At 39.1% G+C, this 27,022-nt stretch overlaps 1 protein-coding gene across 2 annotated transcripts in view; it reads right to left on the minus strand.

The window, feature by feature from the left end:
• Window positions 1-4,673: 4,673 nt before the first annotated feature.
• LOC145356954 (sortilin-like) overlaps window positions 4,674-27,022 on the minus strand; it is a 71,814-nt gene continuing 49,465 nt past the window's right edge. The window contains exons 12-21 of one of the 2 annotated variants that reach the window (XR_013889223.1): window positions 25,374-25,476; window positions 24,133-24,304; window positions 20,285-20,475; window positions 18,504-18,693; window positions 17,686-17,802; window positions 14,982-15,090; window positions 13,352-13,464; window positions 11,356-11,470; window positions 6,598-7,216; window positions 4,674-5,716 (exon numbers count right to left, since the gene is read on the minus strand). Coding sequence is in view for 1 of the 2 variants with exons in the window: in XM_080209969.1 (XP_080066095.1) it covers window positions 7,202-7,216; window positions 11,356-11,470; window positions 13,352-13,464; window positions 14,982-15,090; window positions 17,686-17,802; window positions 18,504-18,693; window positions 20,285-20,475; window positions 24,133-24,304; window positions 25,374-25,476 (1,125 nt within the window). In the remaining variant the exon portion in view is untranslated. Of the gene's footprint in view, window positions 5,717-6,212; window positions 7,217-11,355; window positions 11,471-13,351; window positions 13,465-14,981; window positions 15,091-17,685; window positions 17,803-18,503; window positions 18,694-20,284; window positions 20,476-24,132; window positions 24,305-25,373; window positions 25,477-27,022 lie in introns of those variants that run through there. The other variant, XM_080209969.1, reaches the window with a different exon arrangement.

Here is a 27,022-nt window from a genome sequence, read left to right on the forward strand (position 1 = left end):
TTTCATCCAGGTACAAAATGTCTACCAGAACTCTTATCCATAACCACAGCAATATGTTATTTTTAAATGGATGGGTACTGTGTGACTACATTTTTGGGAACCATGTTGTGAATTTCAATTGGGTCTTTCTCTTCAGCAGTCACTTAGGGCACCTTTGCAATCCTTTCTGGCATTCTGCCAGAAACATCAGGCAGATGGTCCTGTGGTTCCTTGGCACAGATTTGCCATGGAGGAATTGTTCTTTCTCCTAACACTATGAAATTCTGTAAGGCTAATCAGGCCATTTGGAGAGATTGTCCCAAAATACTGTGCTTTTTCTGATACACATATATGCTGCATTCCGGTTTAAGCACTGGTTGCAAGTTCAATAAGGTGCAGATCTAAAATACTTTTAACACTGAATATACATTACTTTCTAATTTTCTTTCTTTCTTCTACACTTTCATGCTATGACGTTGTTAACCATGCTGAAAACAATAATCAAGGAACTAAAGTATCTATTAGTTACGGCTAGAGCATGAATCTCAAAATGTTACCTTCAGGTTGTTTCTTCAAGATGCCCAGCATAACTGTCATCAATTATGTTTTTAGTATTGGAGCATTCACTATTGGTTTGATTTTAGTAAACAGTTGCAAGAAACTCTGAGCTTTGGCTTCTGTCATAAGCTGAACACTCTGGATTTGTCCAATGCTTGCCTCTGGAGAGCCTAGGAAATTAAGACAAATCCAAAGTTGCATTTGACCCGAAATGAATAATCCTATTGTTATTTGTCAAATCTCAAATACTTCTCCAAAACAAATAAAATCTACTGCATTGCAAATTTGAGAATTTTTGATTAGTAATTTAAAAAAAGTTTGGACTGGATCTTCCATATCGCTGCTAAGGGTAATTCTTAAAACAATCTTTCTGTTGCAGTTCATTTGTTCTTTGTATGTGCATCCCTGTTATACCCATTTCCACCCTACCTGCTTTCATAATTCCATGCATTTTCCAGTTTTCTCTTCCTCTCCTTTTTGAGTGGGAGTGGTTGGATACTGCAATGGAAATGATAGTAAGTACACCACAGTGATAGTTGCAATGCACAAGCCCGTGGATGCATCATAGAATCTCTACAATGCACAAGGAAGCCACTTGGCCCATCAAGTCTGCACCGACCACAATCCCACCCAGGCCCTATTCCCTTAACCCCATCTATTTACTCTGCTAGTCCATCGAACATCCAGGAACAATTTAGCTTGGCCAAATCTTTGGATGAAGAAAGAAACCCAAGTACCCTGAGGAAACCCACACAGACAGAGGGAGAACATGCAAACTCCAGACAGTGACCCAAGCTGGGAACTGAACCCGGGTCCCTGGTGCTCTGAGGCAGCAGTACAAACCCGTGTTGGCATCCAGACAACAGTGTGGTACAGGTGGCTTTTGAGGTTAATGTCACAGAGACAAGATCCATTTTCTGGTGGTGAGCACCAACAGCAAGAAACCATAGAAATCCTGCAGTGCAGAAAGAGGCCATTTGGCCCATCGAATCTGCACCAACCACAGTTCCACCCAGGTCCTACCCCCACATAGTTTACCCACTAATCCATCTAACCTACGCACCTCAGGACACTACGGGGCAATTTTAGCATGGCCAATCAACCTAACCCGCACATCTTTGGACTATGGGAGGAAACTGAAGCACCTGGAGGAAACCTACACAAACATGAGGAGAACATGCAAACTCCAAACAGACAATGACCCAAGCCAGGAATTGAACCCAGGTTCCTGGAGCTGTGAAGCAGCAGTGCTAACCACTGTGCTATCATGCCACCCAAGAAATTCAGCCAGAAAAAGAAACAATCAGAGAAGCAATGCAGAAAGGGATGAAATGGGTGGAGTGAATGAGGTTCTCAGAGAAGTGGGACATGCAGGCCTGAGGCACTCAATATTGGGCCTTGGACTTTCATAGATGGTGAAGATGCAGCTATTTAGTGTGATTCCAGACAGCTAGCTGGTACAGAGAATTTCAATTTGTGGTTAAACATGGCTAGTAAAGGAACACCTGACACATTCAGGTATGATTTTATTAAAAAATGGACATACTGTTTTGATGGCAGCCATTCAAGTTAGGGTGCAGGTACAAATAGCAAGTCACCACTGCTGGCACCTTTGCATTTCAATAGGCTCTGCACTAAAAATTCAGCATAAGTTAATGTAACAAGAGAAAGGTAGTAATTATTTCCATTGTGGAATGAGATAGGCTTCAGGAGAATAACTGCTGATTCTTTAAAATTAATAGAGCACATGAAGTTGGGTCTAAATTTTAAGGGACACCACAACTAATTATAAAAATTGAAAGGAAGGCAATGGCCTAGTATTATCAATAGACTGTTCATCCAGAAACTCAGCTGATGTTCTGGGGTCCCAGGTTCGAATCTTACCACTGCAGCAGGCAGAATTTGAATTCAATAAATAATATCTGGAATTAAAAGTCTACAGATGACCATGAAACCATTGTTGTCAGAAAAATCTATATGGTTCACTAATGTCCTCTATGGAAGAAAACGTGCCATTCTTACCCAGTCTTACATGTGACTCCAGAGCCCAGTAATGTGGTTGACTTTCAATTGTCCTCTGGAATGGCCCAGCAAGCCACACAGTTTAAGGGCTACTAGGGATGGGCAATAAATGCTGGCCAGCCAATGACTCCCATGACCCAAGAATAAATAAAAGTAATGACAACAAGTGGCTGGTTAGTTCAGTGATCTGGCATTTAAAAGGCTACTTGAACACAGCTATTCTTTTGGCAGCTCTTGCTCATATCCCCTCCCCACCACCATTGTTGACCATTCAGCAAACTACTTTGAATACTTCACTATCGGTGAACACTGCAGTTTTCTGCCCTAGCGTTTTAACTTCAGCATGGTAGCAGCCTCCCACCAATCTCCAAACTTCAGTTGTCAAACTTCTGGCAAGTCAGCAATCCAAAATTCAGTTGGTTGACAGAAATGGCTCATAAACATTTTTATAGGAGCATTAAAATTGATTCATTGCTCAACAACTGACACCTGGCTTAAAGTGACTCATTTAAGCTGAAAATCCAGCAGGGCTCCTAAATTTGGTAAAAACGATGAAGTGAAAGGAAAGAAAAATAGTTATCAAATATTTCCATTATAAAAATATTGGATATCATGAGGTTAAGTTTTAAAAGCATGATCTTGCTAAAGTACGCTCTCCATGTGTCTGCATGGGTTTCTTCCATGTGTTCTGGTGTCCTGCCACAGTCCGAAGATGCGTGGATTAGGTGGATTGGCCATGCTAAATGGTGTTGGGGGATTAGTAGCGTAAATATGTGAGGTTACAGGACTAGCTTGATGGACCGAATGGCCTTCTTCTGCACTGTAACTTAAATGTTCATAAAATAGCATGGCTGCAGACAAAGTCACTCTCCTCCAAGGGGTTTGTATTCAATAAAGATGAATGCTAAATAGCCAAGATCTAGATTATTTTATTTACATAATGAGAAAGCAAAAAAGCTTGAGCTTTAATCACTGAAAATACACCAGCATTCAGAGGATAAACTAATTCAACAATGCTCATTATATATTTTGCTTTCTAGTGGCTTTGGAAATCCCTCAAGTTAGGTCTGGTTAAAATTACGGCTGATGAAATCAAATCAGAAATTCATTCTATTACATTTGAAATACAGATCATAGCTTATGCATTAAAAAACATATAGCAGAATTTAAATAGTCTCAAATGTTAAAACATAACACCCTATATAACGTTGCTTTCCTTAGAGTTGGCGCCATTTGTACAATGTGAAATTTATACAAAAATCACCATTTTCATTCAAAATACGTAGGGGCTAATTCACATTAGAACACCTTAATCATTATGTTGCAAGAATACAAGGGATTTTTCTGTTAAAAGCTGCTCAGTCTTCATGACATGAATGTTACACCCACAACTTTGTTTTATACTAATAGGCAGTTTGTGGCTTGGATGGTACAAGTCTAATACTAATGCAATCAACGAAACTGGAATAGGTTTGATGTGACAAATTGACTCATCAGCCTTGACCCAAAGGGATGCACAGAAATCTGCTTGTGATCAGTTTCTTTTTAGCAAACATTACTGCTCTTAGAAACTGCTATCTTTCATTTGGTATATCGTCTTCATTGCTTAGCATCAAGAGGGAGATTGAAGGGTGATATCAGATACACAAGTGTGGGCATAAAATGTGAGCAAGAGTAATCATCTTAGTAAATGATAACCTCTCAGCTCACTTTATCCTTCAGATGACCAAAAACCATAGATCTTCAAATCCTGTGGCTTTGCTTTTAAAAACTATTCCATCCTAGTTCTAAGGTAGACATAATCAGGTGAACAGGGCATTTCTATACTGTCATTAATTCATGCACACAAGCATATGCAATGAAAACCATATACCCAAATGAAAGACAGCAGTTTCTAAAAGCAATAATGTCTGCTAAAAAGAAACTGAACGCAAGCAGATTTACATGCATCCCTTTGGGTCAAGGCTGATGAGTCAACTTGTCACACCAAACCCATTCCAGTTTCATTGATTGCATTAGTATTAGACCTGTACTATCCAAGCCACAAACTCTGCTTATTACAGTGTAAAACAAAGTTGTGGATGTAACATTCATGTCATGAAGACTGAGCATCTTTTAACAGAGACCCCCCTTGTATGCATGCAACAGAACAAAATACTGGGTTGTGTGACACAGCAGGGTAGTGAGATTGGAAAAAAAAAACTAACCCAACAAAGACTTCTCACAAATGCTATTTACCAAATAAGCTTTATGTCAGCTAGAAACTTTAATTGTTCGATTTGAGTGCACAAGTAACTGCGGTGGTCAAAACAAACTCTTCATGCAGCTTGCAGAGTATAGCTTGATCAAGATTTCTTGAGCTTTAATACATGTATAATTCACTTCTATTTTATGATGGTGTATAATACTGATGATGAGCAAACTACTTGGGAGTATACGTGTATCAATCATTCCAGGAATCCTTCAAATGTAGCATCATCTGTAGAATGATAGTGTATGGCTCCTCAGAAATATAAACATATGTTGTATACCAAGACATCCTGAGGCCCATGATTTTATCCTCACCCTTGTCTGACAGAGGGCAATAAGATGGAATGAAATAAATCATGAAAATGCTTTGCAAGTAACCATGACAGAATACATAGAAACTTGCATTCCTACAAAATCAATGATAAACTTTATATGACCCTCAGTCAAAATGTGCATATCCACATGGATATTCAACTGTCATGATCAAGTTATAAAACTGCTCAGTAATTTTAAGAGCCATGATCTGAAATTATACAATGCTTCTCAAAAGCACTGTAATGGAAACAAGTGAAGGATTCAGTGGGAGACTGTATTCTCATCAACAACTTCTCATATTAGAGCACTATAAAAAATGTACCGAGTCCTACATCACATCACTGTATTGCATATTATTCATGCACTCTTAGAGCATATGCTTGCTGCATAGCTGGAGTTTTTAAGTGTTGGATTTACAACATTGTGAACTGAAAAGTTTTTCTGTCCTGGATTTCTTGGCTGTACAGTGCTCCTTAAAAATTTAGCTCTCCTAATTAAGGAATTTGAAATTATTACACAAGGGAAATTTTTCTGAGTCCAAATAGGATAACATCATAAAACAATTTGGAAGAAGCACTGCCACAATAAATGCCTGCTTCTACACAATGCATCTGAACACCTAAGCAAACAAAAAACAATCCAGTACGATTTTATAAAAGGAAAAAAAACTATATTACATTATAACATGTTCTCGCTTTCCAATTCCAAAAACTAAGTGTTAAGGAACAAAAAATCAAAGCAAATAAATTAACAGCTATAGAAGGGCACTGAAACAGGCATTCACCAAGTAAATTCAGTACATACTACATCCAGCTTGCTATTTCTGAAAACAGATAACATTTCTATTATATATATATATATATAAAAAACACCCTTAATACATGAATGTAATGATTTCACATTATTTCCCAGATTACTACTGAGAAAATAAAGGTAGAATACTAGATGGGACCAATTTATGTTGTAAATGTAACCTGGGTACTTACCTGATCTCATTCTAAGTTACTTTTATAATCCACATGTTGCATTTTGATTCTAAGCCTGCTACTCTTTAAAGCATTGATGAAAGAAACAGCAAAGTGCAGCAGTCAGGGCACAAGCATTAGTTTTTAATTTAATAAAATTAAATTACAGTTGACAAATGATTAAGATTTTGATCTTAAGAATGTGAAAAGCCCTCAATCATTTCTTTGTACTGTGAGATATAAGACTTTCAAATGGCAAATTAAGTTCTGAAATCAACTAATCTCTTATTTAATAAAATACAGGACTGTCTCACGAATCAATGTGTATCTCTAATAATTCTTACGGATATCAAGTACACAAATAAGGGTGGTTTCTTGGCTGTACAATGCTCTTTAAAAATTTAGCTCTCCTAATTAAGGAATTTGAAATTATTACACAAGGGAAATTTTTCTGAGTCCAAATAGGATAACATAATAAAACAATTTGGAAGAAGCATTGCCACAATGCCTGCTTCTACAAACTGGGGACCAAATTTTATTTGAGTTCATTACCTGCAGTTTTGCATTCAGTGGCATTTATTATTGAAGATGCAATATTTACATTAATTTAAAAATTCACTGCTTATATTTGTGACACAATTCAATCTTGATGAGAAATAAAAGAGTGTTGATTAATGCAGTCTGCTCAAGAATGTATAATCATATAAAAAGTCCACAAAAGTTTGTTATGTATCCATAAGCAGATTTTAAAAATGTGGTTCTGCAAATTAATCAGTCATTTTCCAAAACTACTACTTTCCCACTTTTAAAAAACACATCTGATTAACGCCAGTTCATTCTCAGCTTCCCTCCCCCCTCCCCAACATAAAACAAAGCTTTCAAAAACAGTTCCAGTGTGCCAGGACCAGAAAGCACTCTTGTCTATGAAATTTGTGATTGCAGATCTAGATTTATCACATCCATAATGCCTTTTGCATGATGCTGTAAAAATCGGAACGCAGGTACTGGATAGAGGAGATCAGATGGAGGCAACAGCATCTCTAAGTACTAAAGTGCTGTTTGTTTGGCAGGAACAGCATCTCATAACTCCAAATTTTCTTTTTATAATCAGTCTATTCCAGGAGATCCTGTCAAAAGAAAATGCAAGTTTCAATCCAAAATGTTGATACCAAGGAGTTGAATTTTACTGATGTGACAGATATTCCCATTGAGGGAGGGGGTTAAAAAAAAACACACCAATATTTTCAAACTACTAAATTGATCTCAGGCAGCAAAACCAAGGAAGAATGTATCATTGTGACTTCATTTATATAAGAAATCACCCTTACAAAATTAATTTGGCATTTCACAAAACGTGCAGGTTAGGTTGATCAGCCATGTTGAACTGCCACTTGTAAAAACATGGGGTTACGGGGATAAAGCATGTGTGGGACTGTTGTCGGTGCAGACCCGATGGGCCGAACGGCCTCCTTCTGCACTGTGGGGATTCTATAATTCTATATCTTACATCTACAAACAAACGATCATTTAATGAGAAAATATTTGTAAAGTGAAGAAATTATTTCATAGTCAGATGACAAGCATTTGTAAATTGCACGTTGCTGCAGATGCACCAGCAAGTTCACATTATGCAATACTTGAAAACCAGAAATTAAAAATCATCCCGGACACCAACTGTACAAAGCCACTGATAAAACTGAAGTGAACTTTATGCAAACTCTGTACATTTAAAAGTTGACTTCCACACTCCTAATTTTGAAGGTAACAGAAGAATATTGTAAATCTGATTCCTCAAAAAAAGACAGTTTTTACGTGGAAGAAAGCTTCTGCCAATTTGCCTCAAGTTGAAACACCACTCAAAAAAGTGAGTGGGTTGTGTGTAATTTGTATACATAGCTGAAGTTTACAATATTGAAAATTGGTAAATATTAGTGGATCCTCCATACCATATATATCAGGTTGCTAGCACTTACTACAGGCTACACTCCTAGTTTAGTTTATTTATTAGCGTCACAAGTAGACTTACACCAAAGGATTTGCTGTAAAAATCCCTAGTACTTGCTGATCCAATAACAGCCAGTCCTCTACTGCCTACAATTGAAAATTCTTATCCTTGTGGCATCTTTGGTTTCTCTCTGCAGTTCTCTTTAGATTACTTCCAACTTGGTTCTTTGTAATGTTGCAGTTTATGTTGAATGAGTATTTATAGAAACAAAATGGTTCCAGTAATTTAGACATCTAGAACAAGGGATCAAATACAAAGAACAGTACAGTACAGCACAGAAACAGGCCCTTCGGCCCACCAAGCCTGCAGCGACACGATGCCTTTCCAAACTAAAGACAATGGCACAAATCTTCCAGTCTACAGATCAATGACCAGATGGAAAACTGAGTCCAGCTCGTGCGTAACTACAGACAGAGTCCTCCCACGCCCCTCAATGACCTCTCCTGCTTCCTATTCAAACGCATTGACTCCAATTACTATCCTACCCACTTACCAACCTAATGACTAATTCATCCAATCCCCCACGCACTAATGTTCAAACTGGTCCTTTAAACTTAGCACACAGCAAAAGCAAACTGTTAGCAGCAGGTTTGTCCTGACTCCCCCGACTCAACTCCACTACAACAGAGCTCCGTGAGGGACGCTACACTCCACATTTCTGGGAAAGCAGGACTCAAAATCCCGGAAGAAATGCAAAGCAGCATCGAGTCAGGAAATTCTTAGTGATTGCTGCTCCCTGGAAGATCCATGCCAATATTAAATGCAAATTATTTAATATAAAGGAACAAGGGGGAAATTCTTCAAAACAAAGAAGAATTAATTGAGTGGAATACGCTAATGAAATTAATAGTTTGAGCAGAGACAACACATCATTCAAGAAGTTAAATAAATGGTTGAAGGGAAAGAAAACAAAGACAGAGAGGGGCCAGGCACATGGGACTAAGACAATTGTTCATTTGTTGACTTTGCTATTTAATTCTTCATTGCAACTTTTCTTCAGCATCTGTATCAACGGTGGCAAAAATCACTGAAGGTTATCAGAGTTGAGAAACATTAGGACAGAATGGTGGATGGCCCAAAAGGAATAGGAGTTACAAGGTTGAGCCCCAAATGGCAGAGTGGATGGAAACAGGGAAAGATAAGTTTTGTACTTGGGATGGAAGGTGATGAACATTTGTGAGAAAGGCAGCTACATAAGGGTCAAAGGACATAATAATGCTTAATGTGCGAGATACTCATTAGTTGACAGCACGTATAGGATCTAGAGTGATTGGGAATGGAGTACAGTCAAGGGAAGACATTACACACCTGGTTTTTACAGCATTTGTTGCCATGTGGCAAGTTTAAAAGGTCCAATTTGAATGTTATCGATTGGATAAATGAGTCAATGGGTAGGTAAGTGGAGGAGTTAGTATGCATGAATCAGGAAAGCACAGTCTGTACCTCAATCTTTTTCTTTGTGCTCATGATAATTTTCTATGCACCTGACATCTGCCTTTGCCCATTTGTCTTGTTTCCTTTCCCTCACAATCAAATGTCTCCACCTCATATTCTGCCGCTTCTAGTGATCTATGCTCCATTCCTCCTAGCAATTAGGCTTTAAGATACAATGCCTTGACTTGCAGTCAGTCCTTCAGGAGCTCTTCAGCTTCAGATAGGGAAAGGTCCCAATTAGAGGCACCAGTCTGTGTCCCAAACAACTGAAAGATGAAATTATGTGCATTGAGGCTGGTGGTTTTTTAAAGTATGAAATGCAGCTATATTTGAAAAGGTTTCTGAAAAGTCATTTAAAACTTTTATTCCATTGAGATAGTGGCAACTGAAAGCAAAGAAACAATTATATTTGTTTCAGAAGTGGGTGAAAAGAGGACACGAAAGTAGTAACCACCACCGAGAACAGTCAGTGAAGAAGACCCTTAAAATGAAGTTCAGGACCTGGGGGGTCAGGACCCTCATGCATAACCCCAAAGCAACACTCCTGATCCATAAGACAAAGTTGCTCTACTAATCTGCTTCATCACACAGCGCTGCCTCCTGGTTATCAAAATCCACAATAAAGCCTTGAATAAAGTCGACAACTTTAAATACCTTGGCAGCCTATTGTCAACAAGGGCAGATATTGACAACAAAGCTCAACACCATCTTCAATGTTCCAGTGCAGCCTTCAGTCGTCTAAGGAAGAACAGTTGACCTAGACACCATCATCAATGTTCTGGCTCAGGCCAACAAACCACTGACCACCCTCAATCAGCTCAGCTGTACTGGGCAGGTTACATCTTCCACACAAGACTCCAAAAACAGGAGCTCTACGTGGAGCTTTGACATGGCATACAAGCTCCAGGGGGCCAGAAGAAACACTTCAAAGACACCCTCAAAAGGGTCCTTGAAAATGTGCAACATTCGCACCAACACCTGGGAATCCCTGGCCCAAGACTAAAGTGAAGGAAACGTATCCAGGAAGGAGCTGAACACCTTGGGTTTCGCTGCCATGAGTAAGATGAAGCTAAGCATGATAGCAAAAGGAACATGTGGCAACCCAGTCACCCCTTGCACCTGCTCCTCCAACTACTGCCTTTCCCACCTGTGACAGAGACTGCAGGTCATGCATTGGACTGTAGTCACATTTCTAGTGTGGAAGCAAGTCATCCTCAATTCCAAGGGACTGCTAGGAAGATGATTTGTTTCAGACAGCCAGCAACCAGATTTCGAAGCTGCACATAGTGTCAAGCTTATATTGACCATTTACATTTTAAACACGGACAGCAGAATTAATGTTAGAAAGACACTGACAGAAAAAGAGTCACTGAAGTGGCGAGAGGAATCAAGATTTTGTAGACATGAAGTGCATGTGGACATACTATTTTTCGTTAATTATATAGATAAGGATGCGTTCCTGTAATAAAGTACTTTTGAGATCCTCAGTGTCCCAAAGCATTTCAGAGCCAATGAATTACTTTTGAAGTGTAGTTAATGTTCAGTAGGCAAACACAGGAGGCAACCTGAACATATTGGTAGTGCGTCCTGCTTTTCAACGTCTGGGTCATTTTACTTTAAATAGTTCCACAAGATGCACGGCATCCACCTGAACAGGCAGGTATGGACCAAGTTCAATAATCCTCTGAAAGCACAAAGCTGCAGTGTACAGTCTGCATACATTAGGTGCTCAAATTCTTCTTGACCTTTAATCCAGAAGCTACAGGAGACTGGCCAATTCTTACTTTCCCCAATAGTATTTAATAGGAAAAATTGTTCTACACTTACTTCATCAGAGTCATCGTGGTACTCTGATTTATTGGCAGCTGTAGTGGTGGCCAGTTCATCCACCGTAGTAGCCTCTGCATGCTGCTGCAAGACCGAGTACCGGTGTACCAAGAATCTGAAAGATTGATTAAAAACCATTTTAAAGCATTATAGATGGCAAATTTAACAGACACACTTTTTTTTCATGATTAATCTGGCAGTTTCACAAAGACAAAATTGGTTTTGTCTCTGTGAGGTTATCCTCGCAAATGTGAGGTTATCCACTTTGGTAGAAATAATAGTAGGAGGGATTATTGTTTAAAGGGCGAAAAGCTGCAGCATGCTACGGTGCAAAGGGACCTGGGGGTCCTTGTGCACGAATCGCAAAAGCCCAGTCTGCAGGTGCAGCAGGTGATCAAGAAGGCAAATGGAATGTTGGCCTTTATCAAAAGGGGGATAGAATATAAAAGCAAGGAAGTCTTGCTGCAACTGTACAGGGTACTGGTGAGGCCACAACTGGAGTACTGTGTGCAGTTTTGGTCGCCGCATTTGCGAAAGGATATACTGGCCTTGGACGGAGTACAGAGAAGGTTCACTAGGCTGATAGCGAAGATGAGGGAGTTAGTCTATGAGGAGAGATTGAACAGACTGGGTCTGTACTTAGAGTGTAGAAGGCTGAGGGGGGATCTTATAGAGATATATAAGATAATGAAGGGGCTAGATAGGGTGGAGGTAGAGAGATTCTTCCAGCTTAGAAAGGATAGCAGAACTAGAGGGCACTGCCTCAAAATTGAAGGGGGGGGGGGGTTGGTGGTGGTGGTGGAGGCAGTTTAGATCGAAGTTGAAGAGAAACTTTTTCACTCAAAGGGTGGTGAGTCTGGAATTCTCTGCCCATTGAAGTGGTGGAGGCTACCTCGCTGAATATATTTAAGTCACGGGTAGAAAGGTTTCTGATAGACAAGGGAATTAAGGGTTATGGGGAGAAAGTGGGAAAGTGGAACTGATCCACTTCAGGTCAGCCATGATCTTGTTGAATGGCGGGGCACGCTCGAAGGGCTAGATGGCCTACTCCTGCTCCTATTTCTTATGTTCTTATGTTTCCCAGCCTCAATTAATGGTAAAAATTAGAAAAATTCCTTGAATTACATAACATTTTGGTTAGCTTTGAGCAAGATCAAAGACTTAGGAAGATGCTTCAACAAATTGATCCTTCAATTGCTGACTTGCATCTTCAGCGAGTTATGTTCTTAACTCAAAACACATCATTTGCATTTGCCAAAACTAAGGAATTATCAAGAACAGTGATGAATTGGTCCTGATGAAAGGTCACTTGACCTAAAGTATTAATCGTTTCTCTCTGCAGGTGCTGCCGGAATTGTTGTGCTTTTCCTGCATTTTCTTGTTTTTTCTTTAATTTCAGATTTCTAGCATCTGCAGTATTTTGCTTTTGGAATTGGTTGAGATTTGATTTGGCAGATGTAAACTTCTCACTCTAATCTGCTGCAAGCTTTACTCAATTTTTAATAATTTTACCAAACTGGAAGAGAGTAGAGAAAAAATATCACCACAATCAAATATATAAATTGCTCCATTATTAACATTATAATGGCTCATTAGCTAAAGTATATAATTTTCATGGAATCATCAATCCCATCTAATCTCAAGAGCTCCACAGAATTCAGAACAGAATTGCAACTCGATTAGTGCTTATATTTGTTTACTTACTGTTTGGTCTTGAATTTGCTTTAACTATATAAAGAATAATTTTCTGACTTTTCACAAAAATCACATATAGTCCATCCCTGAATTTTGCTCAGCAGGCAAGGCATTACTAGTAACATGCAAGCTGGTTCTTTCAAGTAAAAACTGTTTGTATGCTCGCCTGCTCCTTTTCAATCAGAATTATCATCAACTGGACTCAATGGACAGTAGAACATTGGAAGATTTGCTATATTTAACTAATCTAATGTAACTGTAAAAAGTCTATAATCTTCAGAAGTAAATCAAATACACTTACCTCCCACCGCACACATATTTCTTGATAAAAATCACTCCTACAATTAACAGCATCAGTAATAATGCTATTACAGTGGCAATGATTGGCACAGAGCTGGTTCTGTGAGAATCAAACTGAAAACAAAAAGTTTTATTTCTTAATTCCATATCTTATAGGAATCAAATAATTTTGAACAGAAGGTACAATCAATAACAAAGGATAATGGCTGTAACTTCTAGTGGAATGGCAATTGAGTCAGATTGCCACTCTGTTCATAGGTCCTCAACTGGAAATCCAGCTGTTCCCATCTCTCCCAACCTTTTGACTCTGGGCAGGCAAGATTGGTGTAGTATAGAGGGGTCCCTTGGCCTCTGTCCAGGGTTGCAGCATTGGGGGTAAGGAGGATATGACCCCCACTCTCTTCTTTTTTTAAAAAACAACACTAGCTGCCATAAGTTCCAGCCACCAGAAAAGCCTGGGAGAAGGTAAACGGGCAGGATTTGGGGGCTGAGGTGTGGCATAGCCAGTGCATGGGAGGTAGTCATGGGCGAGGTAATTTCAAGTGTGTTAGTGCTACAGTTGCCCAGAAGCTAGTTGGTTTTAATTCTTCTAACCTTTTCCAGGTCAATATTTACAGCAACACAAATCAGAACCATCCAAAGTTTGCTATTTAAATTGTATTGTCAGAAACCTCGTATTACAGGACAATTATCCATCAGAAATCTGAACTTTCCAGGCAATTGTTGGGCAATCCTTATCTGGAAGCTTTCGGAATTGTGGGGGTTGGCTTCCCAGGGCTCTGAAGTTACAGGCCAACGTGTCAGATCTGTTACCTATCTTATCTCACCCAGATAAGCAATGTCGCCAGAGAAACACAACAATCTTACCTTAGTAAGTATTTTCAGGTCAAACGTTAGTATTTTCAGGTCAAATTTCACTCTGCAGCTGTCTCGCTAAACTATTTTGTCCAATCACATTATGACTTATATAATCCCAGTGTCCCCCATCAGACAAGTTGGCTGAGCCACAATCGAGCAGACTAACTGGCCTGACTTCCTACCTCCAGATCTTGTTTGAGCATTTCAAACAGTCTTGCCTGTCCCTCTATTTCTGGATCATCCTGGGTAGCAAATTTTATTCAATTTTTAATAATTTTACCAAATTGTAAGAAAGTAAAGGTAAAAAATATCACGAGAACCAAATAAATAAATTGCTCCATTATTTACGTTACAGTGGTTTATTAACTAAGGTACATAATTTCACGAAATCATTAATCCAATCTAATCCCAAGAGCTTCACAAAGCACAGTACTAAACTCAAGAAAACACCAACGACCAACGGGAATAATTGCAGACCCATTCAGCAAAAATAAACCTTAATCCCATGAACAAATAATACTAAAACTCCTCTAGTATTCTAATAAAGGCCAAAGCAGCCACTGCATACTACTGTTTTGGTGATAATCATATGAGCGTAACAGCGCATTGGCACTATTGTTCTTGTGCACACTTTAACCAAGAATTCATTCTACACTTGCTCCCTAGTTTAAAATTTTGCCCTCAAAACTTTCAGAAATATTTCACTGTATGTACTTGCATCAATGAAATCAACATTTCCTCCACCTGCAATACAAAAACGTCACTGCACTTACCACTTCCTCAGGGGCCAACAAGTTACTGACGCATTTTTTACTAATATCTTTCACTGAGCGATTCACTTGTATCCCTCCGTAACACCTGTCTCCTGGAATTTTTCGGTATCTAAGAAATGATCAGCACATTAGGAATCTGATAATATATCAATCATTAAAAATGAAGAAGCTTCACATTTAATATGATCTATGAATTATTAACAAATACGTGCATAGAACACCAACACAAAAACAGGTCTTCAATCCAGCCAAACATTTGAGGTTAGCACAAATCGTTTTCTTGTAAAAGAGGAAGCAAATGCCATTTGGCAAACATAAATTAGCAAGTTATTGACCCCCAGTCAAGATGGCCATGCTTAAAGAGAAGTGATTGCATATCGTCTAGGAACTTGCAAGTTAAACTTCTCAAAAATAAGCTTTGACGATTTCAAACATAATCAGAAAAGATCAAAACAAATGAGAGGTTTTGGGAAAAAGAAAGAAGGGAATTTGCACAAAAAGAGCAAAAGGGAAGATACTTTAACCTCTCCTGTCTTTCACCTTCCCCTTTGTTCTTTTTTCCCATACCCCCCATTTTCTCTTGGTCAAAACCTCTAAATTTCTAACTTTTTCCAGTTCTGTTGTAAGGTCATCAAGTCAGAGTCAGAGGTTTACAGCATGGAAACAGGCCCTTCAGCCCAACTTGTCCACACCACCCTTTTTTTCATATAAACCCCTAAGCTAGGTCCAATTGCCTGCGTCTGGCCCATATGTCTCAATACCAATCAACCTGAAACATTAAATCATTTCTTTCTCCAAAGCTGTTATCTGACCTTCAGAGTATTTCCAGCATTTTCCAGTATTTTGTTTGTGCATTGAGATTACAGCAAATATTGCTCAGGCTTCCAGCTTACAAAAAGGCTTTCCATTGCTGTAAAATGCTTTTTGAAAATGAATTTCTGTTGTATGCAAAACCCAATATAAATAAATCCTCATCAAAGTTGAATATTTCCCACTCAGGAGAATGCACCAAGGTTACTTATCCACAAGGAGATCTTGTGGCATAGTGGTCACGCCCCTACCACTGATAACTTGAGCCTGATTAACCTGTCACCAGAATCCAAAGAATTATTTAAAATGGCACCTATACAGGCAAGTTAAAGTCCCTGAGTGGTAAAGGGTATAACATTGGTATAACTGAATTGGTATAAAAATTGGATGCACACGAAGACATAACAAATGTAACTGAAAGTAAGTTACTTATGGCCATGGAAGAATGCTGTGTGGAATCACAATATTATATTGTGTGCACCTGCAATACCTTAAGGCCACTAATCAAAAACTCTACTGTAACAATCTTGAGTGCAATTGGACCTTTCAAGTGGTGCTTCCTGGCTGACTGAAAGAACCATTTCCGTGAGGGACTGAGCCGCTGAACAATAACACATTCTGCCTCCAATTTTCAGCTTCATTCATTCTGGGAGATTTTCATCTGGCAGGCAGAGCCCTGATGAGAATGGTCTTCAGGCTTCAGTGAGATAAGCTGCACACAGATAACACACCAAAAAAGACAATCGCCTCTACGCTCACTTTGGTTATCAGCATCTGTACTTATTGTTACCAAAAGGCAATAATCATGAAAATGGCAACAATGTCAAATTGAGCTCATGCGCCAATCCTGAGCACTCCATTACCACTCTCCAATGCAGAGAAAGAAATTTAATTACTGAGAAGAGTGTAACAGCCCAGATTCAACCCTATCAATACGATACAGGTTGGATCATTAGAGGTCAGATTATTTTAGAATGCGAAGCTAATGAGGATCCAGTAGGATCTCTGGACACCCTCAGTGGTGCAGCATTCTCAGATGGCTCCCTGAGCCAATAGTACGGCCTAGGGTCAAAAGTGGTGACTGTTGTAGTATAAGTAGTAAGTATGGAATCCCTTTCCCTTGCTGCATTGTTTGAATAAACCAGCTCAACTCTACTCCTCTGGACTCTATGTGGTGGCAAATATTCCAAACAATCCAAACCTTCCCTGGGGGATCAGGCAAAGCAATAAATTAATGTATTTCCTTATTTCCTCTATTTGTTAGATGTTTTCAGTCATAATCTCAGTACAAAAAATTCAAATGTATTCAACAAACACAGTTTTTATGAGTAGACACATTGTACCTCATACAAAAAAAATCACCAAGGATGGCTGACTGAAACTTTTAAAATAACAAGCATCAGCAATAATACCATCAGCCTAGAATGAAAACTAGAAATAAATCTTCCATGACCATCATCTCTTGCCTCAATCTACTCCCAAATCTAAATTTAATCTTAATAGCCATGATAAACTTGAGAGCAGGACAAAAGCAAAACACTACAGAAACTGGAAAGCTGGAACAAAAACAGGAAGTGCTAGAAAAATTCAGCAGTTCTGGCTGCATCTTTGAAGACAGTGTGTTAACGTTTCAAGTCTGTATGACTCTTCTTCAGGGCTCTGAAGAATCATCACACTGACTCAAAATGTTAACTCACTTTCTCTCCAAAGATGCTGCCAGACCTGCTGAATTTTCTAGCATTTTCTGTTTTTGTCACAAGTGGTAGATGCTTCTAACTCACATCAACCCATTTTAATTTGCATTTACTCTTAAATCCAAAGACAACTTATACAATGCCAGTTCACATCAAAAGATGCCAACATCTTAGTCAAAACTTCCTCAGCATATCATTACCCATTTGTCTGCAAAATTTCTTTTCTTCCTTGTAAGCAGAACTCCAGATCATGTCCCTGCAGATCATCTTGTTCTACACATTCTGAGCTATTTTCTTTTCGATAATAACCAAAATCACTGAGAAAGGGGAAAAAATAGCATATTTATAAACAAATTCATTTCCAATTAAACAAATTAATGCAACCTTGTAAAAACAGTTGAGAACTCAGTTCCCACTTCCAAAAAGCAAATAATTGATCTTTCCTTCTAAGATTTATAGAGCATGAAACCAACACTACAATTAACAATTACCCAATTCAGTGAGGGATATTACTTTAAATGACCAAAAGCAAGACGAATAAAAAATTCTGAAACTTTCAATTAGAAACAATATATGCACATAGTACTCACGTTTTGTGATTTATCACACTAACTGAATTAAGTTGGATTTTAAAAATAAATCAGGTTAGGAACCAACAGGCAAATGAACTGGGGAAAATTGTAAACAAAAAGCAAAATATTGTGGATGCTGGAATCTGAGACAAAAACAGAAAATGCTGTACAATCTCAGCATGTCTGACAGCATTCGTGGGGAAAGAATGAGAATCAACATTTCGAGTCTGGGTAAGATTTTCCAGCATTTTCTAGTTTTTTTTGTGGGAAGGATTGTGGACATGCCGTGTAGAACTGTGGTTTAGGGCCTGGCAAATGGGATTTTTCCTGTTCTGTACTCTCCTATCCTGACACAGTTTGGTAAGTCTACATATTTCAAAATAAGTTAACAATGTTAGATTGATAGGTTTGCGCCATTAACTATTGGAAAAATAGTAATGGCATACCATAAATAATCATCCAAAGTACACAGACAGACATTGGGCTGTTTGTTCACAATGTAGTCATGTCCATTCCGACAGACAGAAGACTTTCTTAAACGCCGGAATTTCTCTTTGTAACCCAACATACAGCCATCATTAGGATCATTAACGTTACTTGAATGAGCAAGCCACTGGATGTAATCATCATCAGCACCTGGGGAAATCAGGATTAAACATTTTTTAGTGCATGTTCATATACTTAAAAAAAAGCAAAAAACTAGGAATAAGGATGTTAATAGTGGTTACAAAGGGTTTGATCCAACCTGCTTTTTAAAGAAAATTTGGTGAGGTAGATGGATTCCGGCAAAGCATGCACTTTTGCTTGAAAAAAAGCAAGGAATGATACCGTGTAATATTGTCAAACCAGTTTAGCAATTGTTGATTAGGCCACTTGTATGTCAGGTATGCTCAAGTTTGCAGAATTATAACTTGGGGAGCAAAGTTGAAGGTTGTATAAGTGGAAGACAGCAATGAGACAGTTGATTTTGAGAGAAAACTAGTGAATAGTTTAAGTGAACACAGGTAGATAGTTAAAAAAGGATTTGAAAGCCAAAGAGTGGATTTGTACAGGTGCTAGGTGAGGGTCAATTCTATAGATGGATGGTACAGTGAAGCAAATTAGAGTTGGGTTATGTGGACGATACATAGAGGTCTAAAGTAGTAATCACAAACCAACATCTGGAATGGGCAGGTTGCTTTATGAAGGAAGATTATGCTCGTATTGAGGTGACTTGATTGAAGCATACAAGATCTTGACGGGGTCTTTACAGAGCAGATATAGAGATGATAATTCCTCGTTTGGGAGAATCTAGAACTAGAGGTCACTACATAAAAATAACAGATCACCTGTTTAAAACAGATGAGGAGATTTTTTTTCTGAGGGGTGTGAGTTTGATATCCACTTCCTCAAAATGCAGTAGAAGCAGAATCTTTGAATATCTTTTAAGGCAGAGGTAGATAGGTTTTTGATAAGTTGGTGGGGAAGGGGGTGAAAGGTATAGGCAGGAATGTGGAATTGTGGTTAAAATCAGATCAGCCATTACCTTATTGAATGGTGGGGGAAGCAGGCTCGAGAGGCTGAATGGCCTTATCCAGCTCCTAACTAGTATGTAAATAGCTAGCCATAGTGGCATAAAGAGGTCCAAGAATTGATGAATTTGAGGGGTGCCCAAGCAGGGGAGGGTGGTGTTAGTGTTTGTAAATTAAGTGAATAGGAATGCAATATAAGTAAACTAAGAGAAGTAATGCAGGTTGAAACTCAATCCATACAAGTGCTGAAGAAAGAAGAGTAATTGGGTGGGTAAAAGACTTGTTGCTGCCATTCAGATCAGTTTTTCCAGATTATATTTTAGGTATAAGAATTTACATTATAACATTCTCTGATAAAAATTGCTAGGTTCCCACAAACAGTATCAACATTTGACAACAGTTCAAGTAACCTTTCGCTCCAGTGAAAAGCGATCACCACCTAGAGTACACCAAACACTACAATCAGAAATTTATTACAATCAATGCAATAAATCACCCAAACACATCTTGGCCTACACAGCTGCAAATTAATGTAAGATGTTAAAGATGTGAAAATAGTGAGGGCTTTTAAATACAAACAGCAATGGCAAACAAACCTAAAAGCAATTTGGGCACAAATTGACTTGGTGAAAACAATATAAATCAAATCAAATTCAAACCATTGAGTTAATTAATCTGTATCTGCTGATTCTCAACGTCATTAAATTCAAACTCACAATCTCTTGTAAGGAGTTCCTCGAAGTCAATGGTGACAGATATCCAGTGCTGTGTAAATATGAGATCCACATATCCCCAGATACTGACGTTCATCGATTTAGCACCTGGTTCCGATGCAAGGCCAGTAAATACAATGTGTTTGTCAATAAATTGATACGAGTACCAGCACTGACCTTCGTCAATAGAAAACCTGGAAATCAAATCAAATTATTGTACGTATAAATTTCAAGAGATCGTTCTCTACATTTTAATCAAAAATGAATACCACAAACAAGTCCATTCCCTTACTTAGAACTTGGCAAAATTCCCACTATAACTATACACTTTAGTCAAAAACTTTTCAAACAGCAAAATGGACCAAAATTACGAGTATGGCTTGCTCTATATTTTGAGAAGTTTAAATAGTAGGAGATTAAACAAGTTAGGACCAAGAAATAAAGAGTAAAATACTGCAGATGTTAGAAATCCAAAAGGAAAACAGAAAAGCCTTAAACATTCCTTACAGGTGGAGCAGTGTTTTATTTGTACTTATTTCAACACAGAATATTTTGTTCATGGCTCAGAATACTGTCCCCGCGACACGAAGCGCAAATGGAGGCTAAGTGACTGCTGGAACAACCTGACCTTCCACATGCTTGTCATTTTAATTCGCCACCTTGCTCTCATGCTTACATTTCTGCCCTCGGCCTGCTGCCGAGTTCCACGTAAGCAGTGGGCCATAGCTTTCACCCAGCGGTGTAAAGTGATGGCTTGCTGGAATTACAAGAGTTTAAAAACAGATTGAGCTGCTAAGGGAAACTTTGTTGAAGTGTATATGGATTTTAGCAAAGCGTAGGCTACTGCAGAAAATGCAGATGCATGGGATTGAGGGTAATTTAGCAGTTTGGATCAGGAATTGGCTAGCTGATAGAAGACATAGGGTGGCGGTTGATGGGAAATATTCAACCTGGAGTTCAGTTACAAGTGGTGTACCTCAGGGATCTGTTTTGGGGCCACTGCTGTTTGTCATTTTTATAAATGACCTAGATGAGGGGGCAGAAGGATGGGTTAGTAAATTTGCTGACGACACCGAAGAAGTCGGAGGAGTTGTAGACAGTGAGGATGGATGTTACAGTTTGCAGAGGGACATAGATAAGCTGCAGAGCTGGGCTGAGAGGTGGCAGATGGAGTTTAATGTGGAAAAGTGTGAGGTAGGAGTAACAGGAGTATAGAATATAGGGCTAATGGACGGACTCTTGGTAGTGTCGAAGAGCAGAAAGATCTCGGTGTACATGTGCACAGATCCCTGAAAGTTGGCACCCAGGTTGGTAAGGTTGTTAACAAGGCGTACGGTGTGTTAGCTTTTATTGGTAGAGGGATTGAATTTCGGAGCCTTGAGGTCATGTTGCAACTGTACAAAACTCTGGTGCGGCCGCACTTGGAATATTGCGTACAGTTCGGGTCGCCGCATTATAAGAAGGATGTGGACGCATTGGAAAGGGTGCAGAGGAAGTTTACCAGGATGTTGCCTGGTATGATGGGAAGGTCTTATGAGGAAAGGCTGAGGGACTTGAGGTTATTTTCGTTAGAGAGAAGAAGGTTAAGAGGTGACCTAATTGAGGCATACAAGATGATCAGAGGGTTAGATAGGGTGGAAAGTGAGAGCCTTTTTCCTCAGATGGTGATGGCTAACACGAGGGGACATAGCTTTAAATTAAGGGGTGGTAATTATAGGACAGATGTCAGAGGTAAGTTCTTTATTCAGAGGGTAGTAAGGGCATGGGAATGCCCTGCCTGCAGCAGTTGTGGACTCGCCAACCTTAAGGGCAGTCAAATGGTCAGTGGATAGGCATATGGATAGCGTTGGAATAGTTTAGGTTAGAGGGTCATTAGATTGTTGCGCCGACCAGTGGAACCATCGAGGGCTGAAGGGCCTGTACTGTGCTGTAATGTTCTATATCCCCTCTGGCTTGAGCTGAGGGCCTGCAGCATGAGTGTCCCGGAAGATCCTGATACAGTGTAACACCTGCAAACTCAGGAAATCCACACCCTCCCCTCTTTTACTACACTGGCTGCTGGAAAGCAGGAAAGTTTAAAGGGCCCAGTGAAATTGACAGGCCAGGTAAAATAAGGTTTTGCTGTTTGAGAGGGTTGTGTCAAGTTGGGGTTTGCTGTCAGGTCAGGGAGGCTGGGATGTAGGGGCTGTCCTCTGCATGGCTCGGTCTGGGTGCTTAAAATAATTACGCTGAGGTTAGAAGTGCTTTAATTTCTTCTAACTCTTTCAGAGTAACTATTAGTGTAACATTGGTAGAACCATCCGAAATTAGCAATTTAAGTCATTTGTCACATGATTTTGCACAGTACAATTATCTGGGGTAGTTAGCACTTCAGGATAATTGCCACATAAACCCTCTCTTGAAAGCATCCCATAGGGAAGTTGGACAGTGTGGCCTAGTGGTATTATCACTTAACTATCACTAGACCCAAGGTAATGCTCTGGATTACAATACAGTCCCACCTAAGGCAGATGGTGAAATTTGAATTCAATACAAAAAAAAAACCTGGAATAAAAGTCTGAAGATGACCATTAAACCATTGCCAATAGTCCTAAAAACCCATCTAGTTCACTAATATCCTTTAGGGAAGGAAGCCTGCCGACTTTATCTGGTCTGGCCTACATATGACTCCAAACCCACAGCAATGTAATTGACTCTTAAGTGTTCTCCGAGATGGGCAAAAATGTTGGCCCAGCCCGTGGTGGGCACATTCCATGAACAAATATTTTAAAGTGTTTGGGGTAAGCCCAAATCTGACGACAATGGGGAGCCAAGAGGTTATGGGCCAGTATCTTTAAGCACTTTACAGCCTTCTGAACACAACACGGAGTTCAATAACTTCAGACTGTGAACTATCACACATAGCGTTCCTTTCTTCTGCTATTAACACATACTCTGGACTAATACTTTGTTTCTCTACTATAACCATAATTACTCCTTTTACCTTTTGTTCCACTTCATCTGTCATTTAATCTTTCCCATCCTCTAACCATCCTTAACCTTCATTTTGTTCTACCTGACCCTCACTTCGCGCCACCTGCCCACCCCCCCCCCCCCCCCCCCCATCCGCACCACCTCCCAACCTTTCAACAGCAGAAAACCCAACACATTTCTCTCTCTTTTCAGTTCTAAAGAAGTCATACTGGACTTGAAACAGTAACACAGTTTCTCTTTCCACAAATGCTGCTACACCTGCTGAGTTTTATCAGCATTTTAGCTTTTACATCAAGGAACAAAGCCAGCAGAAACTTTCATTCAAGAGTTTAAAAAATTGCAGAATAAATCAGGACCTGAGAAAGCAATGTTATTGTCGTGATGAGTTTGCATCATCAGCAGCATGGCTTCATGGGTCTAATATAAATTATAGAAACCCTACAGTGCAGGAGGCCATTTGGCCCACTGAGTCTGCACTGTCAACAATCCCACCAAGGTCCTATCTCCATAACCCCACATATTTATCACATTAATCCCTTTAAACTATGCATCCTGAGGTGTAGTTTTGTACGGCCAATTCATCTAACCCGTACATCTTTGGGCTGTGGGAGAAAACCAGGGCACCCGGAGGGAAGCCATGCAGACATGAGGGGAATATACAAACTCCACACAGTGACTCAAGCTGGGAATCAAACCTAGGTCCCTGGGGCTGTGAGGTAACACTGCTGACCACTACACCACCGTGCCTCCATGTTGTGAATATAATCATGTCTATATAATAAATGAAATCAATATTCAACCTTGTGTCACAATAAACAAGCTAATAACACATGTATTCCATTAAGCATAATCAGAGATTATCAAGCAATAATACTCACTTTATGGTATTAACACTGTTATACTCATTGTGTTCCACGGCAACTATTAAGCCTCCAGAGTCTAGAATGGTATAGTGATGGGGTCCCTTTAAGGCTTTAAACCATGAATAACCACCATCATCAGATACATACACATCAGGTACCATTACAGAAATTGCATCCCCAACACTACCTAAAAATGAGAAAAGACATAATACAAAATAAAACTTGGGGGCGGGGGAGTAACTGAAACTGAACAACTGCTATTTCCCTAAAACAAAGCTAAAATATTTAGGATAAGTTCAGTATTTGCACTCTATCGTTCTGCTGCAAAGTAAATTTGAAAATAATTGTAAAGATCATTACATGATTAAAAAAATTAAGATGCAAAATAATTAATTATGCTGGAAATTTGTCATTAATTTCTCAACTTCCTTTCCTTTTCAGCAGTCGCAGGAAAGTAGTTCCAATTTCATGATGGCAGGCTTAAATTTTAGTCTAACTCAGCCTTAAGAGTCACTGCTCAAAATATTAACTTATGTTTCTCTCTTCAAAACACCAACAGAACAGATTTCACATTGCAAACGTTGGCAGTTCGTTTTTTTCTTAAAACGGAAAATTCCAATTAATGGTTTATTACGGTCCAAGAAAGTATTTGTTTCATTTAGCATTCTTGTCAAAACTACTTAATTAGCTCAAAATGAAAAGAGGCCACCAAGAGCCCATTCCTCCTGTATTAATATTTTGCTGAATTTTCCTCCATTTATCTACTCTATTTTTAATATTCTTCATGCTCTGCATCAGCCTTGCATTTGCAGACAGTAAAGCTACAATATTTAAACTATATAATATATGGTTAGAAGGGTGCATTTCATAAATAAAATGAAATAAGGTTTATGAACAGGTACAGAGTTGAACAGAAAGCAGCCAGTGTGGTGGCAGAACCTGGCAGGGGGCCATAAGCAACACACCTGCCCTTCTGACCAGAAAGTGATGCATGGGAGGGAGGGAGGGAGTTGGGGGGGGGGGGGGGGGGGAAGGGAGGGAGGGAGTTGGGGGAGGGAGGGCAAGCGCTAGCGAGCATGAAGGAAAAGCTTACTGAAGAAACTGTTGATGAATTTTAGGCGTGCTCAAATGTAATATACTTCAGTCTTGTTAAGAATTCATTGAAAATGCATTCTCCAGTAAAACTGTAACATAAGTTTAGTTGCCCAATATTTACAGCTGTAAAATAATCAGGATAAAGTGAAATATCTTAATACCATGTGCTATGATGAGACCAACTGCGTTTGGCTCAGACAGTGGTGGCATTGGTACATTCAGTTTCTGAGAAATGCTGTAGGATGCATGGATATGCAGACTACACTGTGGAAATTCAAAGGCAAAAATTAGAATGGCTCAACAACGGACAAATTATTAGACTTGTGCTACCTATAAAGAAAACACATCTAACATTCAGGGGATAGTAAAATTTAATGCATGAGTTTAACAAAAATACTCCAGAATATCATATAGCATTTTATTAAATGGAATCAACACTGGAAAAATTGGAACATACAGAAATACACGGTTTATATACAATGGTTTATGGGACTAGGATTCCCCCTGGTGGCACACTAACTAACCAAAACTGCTCATGCATTCCCTTACCACTAAATTCCTCACACATCTCTTTCTACAGTTATTAACCAATTAAAATAAAAATTTAATTCACCAGCTTTAATATATTATTGGGGGTTGAACTTAACTGAAAAAAAATTTCAGTCAAAAAGCTCAGTACTTTTAGTATGGACTGTTTGCTGCTCCCAAGTTTTCCCACTTACGATCCAACTAAAATAAATTAAGCCTGTCTTAAATGTTATTATTTCTCAAACATTAAAATCTGGGGCCAAGGTCAAAACATGTATTAAATAAGTTGTATCCTACTGGGAGTACAGAAACACAGAAATCTGTATCAAGTGAGAAAGCTATGTTGATATTTAGTAGATCAAAAGGCCAGATATATGCACAGCATGTCATTTTCGCAGAATTCCTTGGAAGCGTTACTTTATAAGCACAAAGCCTTACCCTCATGTATTAAATACACAAATGGATTTGTCACGTATCCAATGTACGTTTTATTATTGTGGTGCTGACATCTTCTCTTCCCAACAGCAAATTTGCCATAAAGTATCAGTATAAAGTAACAGGAAGGGAGAGTAAATATATAACTATATAATAAATATATTCCCACCTTAAATATATGTTGGGAAGTGAGAATGTAAAAAAGGATTTGGGTGTCCTTATACACCAGTTAATAAAGTGGAGAGGCAGGCACAGCAGAGTAATTAGGAAGGCAAATGATATGTTGGCCTTCATTGTAAGAGGATTTGAGTTCAGAAGCAGAAATGTCTTACTGCAGTTATTACAGGACTTTCATGAGACCACACCTGGAGTACTGCGTGCAGTTTTGGTCTCCCTACCCAAGAAAGGATATTATTTGCCATAGTGGATCAGAGGTTCATCAAGCTGATACTGGGGTTGGCAGGACTCTCCTGTGAGACAGATTGTCCATTTGAATCAATGAACCAATGGGGAACTTGTGTATGTGGTGTAACTGGATTTCCAGAAGGCATTTGACAAGGTGCTGCACCAAAGAATGCTACATAAGATAAAGGTGCACAGTGTTACAGATAATGTATTAACATGGATAGAGGATAGGTTAACTAACAGAAAGCAAAGAGTGGGGGTAAATGGGTGCTTTTCTGGTTGGCGACAGTGACCAGTGGTGTGCCTCAGGGATCAGTGATGGGACTGCAATTGTTTATGAGTTACATAGATGATTTGAAGTTGGGGACCAAGTGCAGTGTGTCAAAATTCACACATGATACTAAGATGAGTGGCAGAGCAAAGTGTGCAGAGAATGCTGAAA

The sequence above is a fragment of the Carcharhinus amblyrhynchos genome, chromosome 22 (genome assembly GCF_965287045.1).
Source record: "Carcharhinus amblyrhynchos chromosome 22, sCarAmb.v2.hapA, whole genome shotgun sequence".
Classification (NCBI taxonomy): domain Eukaryota; kingdom Metazoa; phylum Chordata; class Chondrichthyes; order Carcharhiniformes; family Carcharhinidae; genus Carcharhinus; species Carcharhinus amblyrhynchos.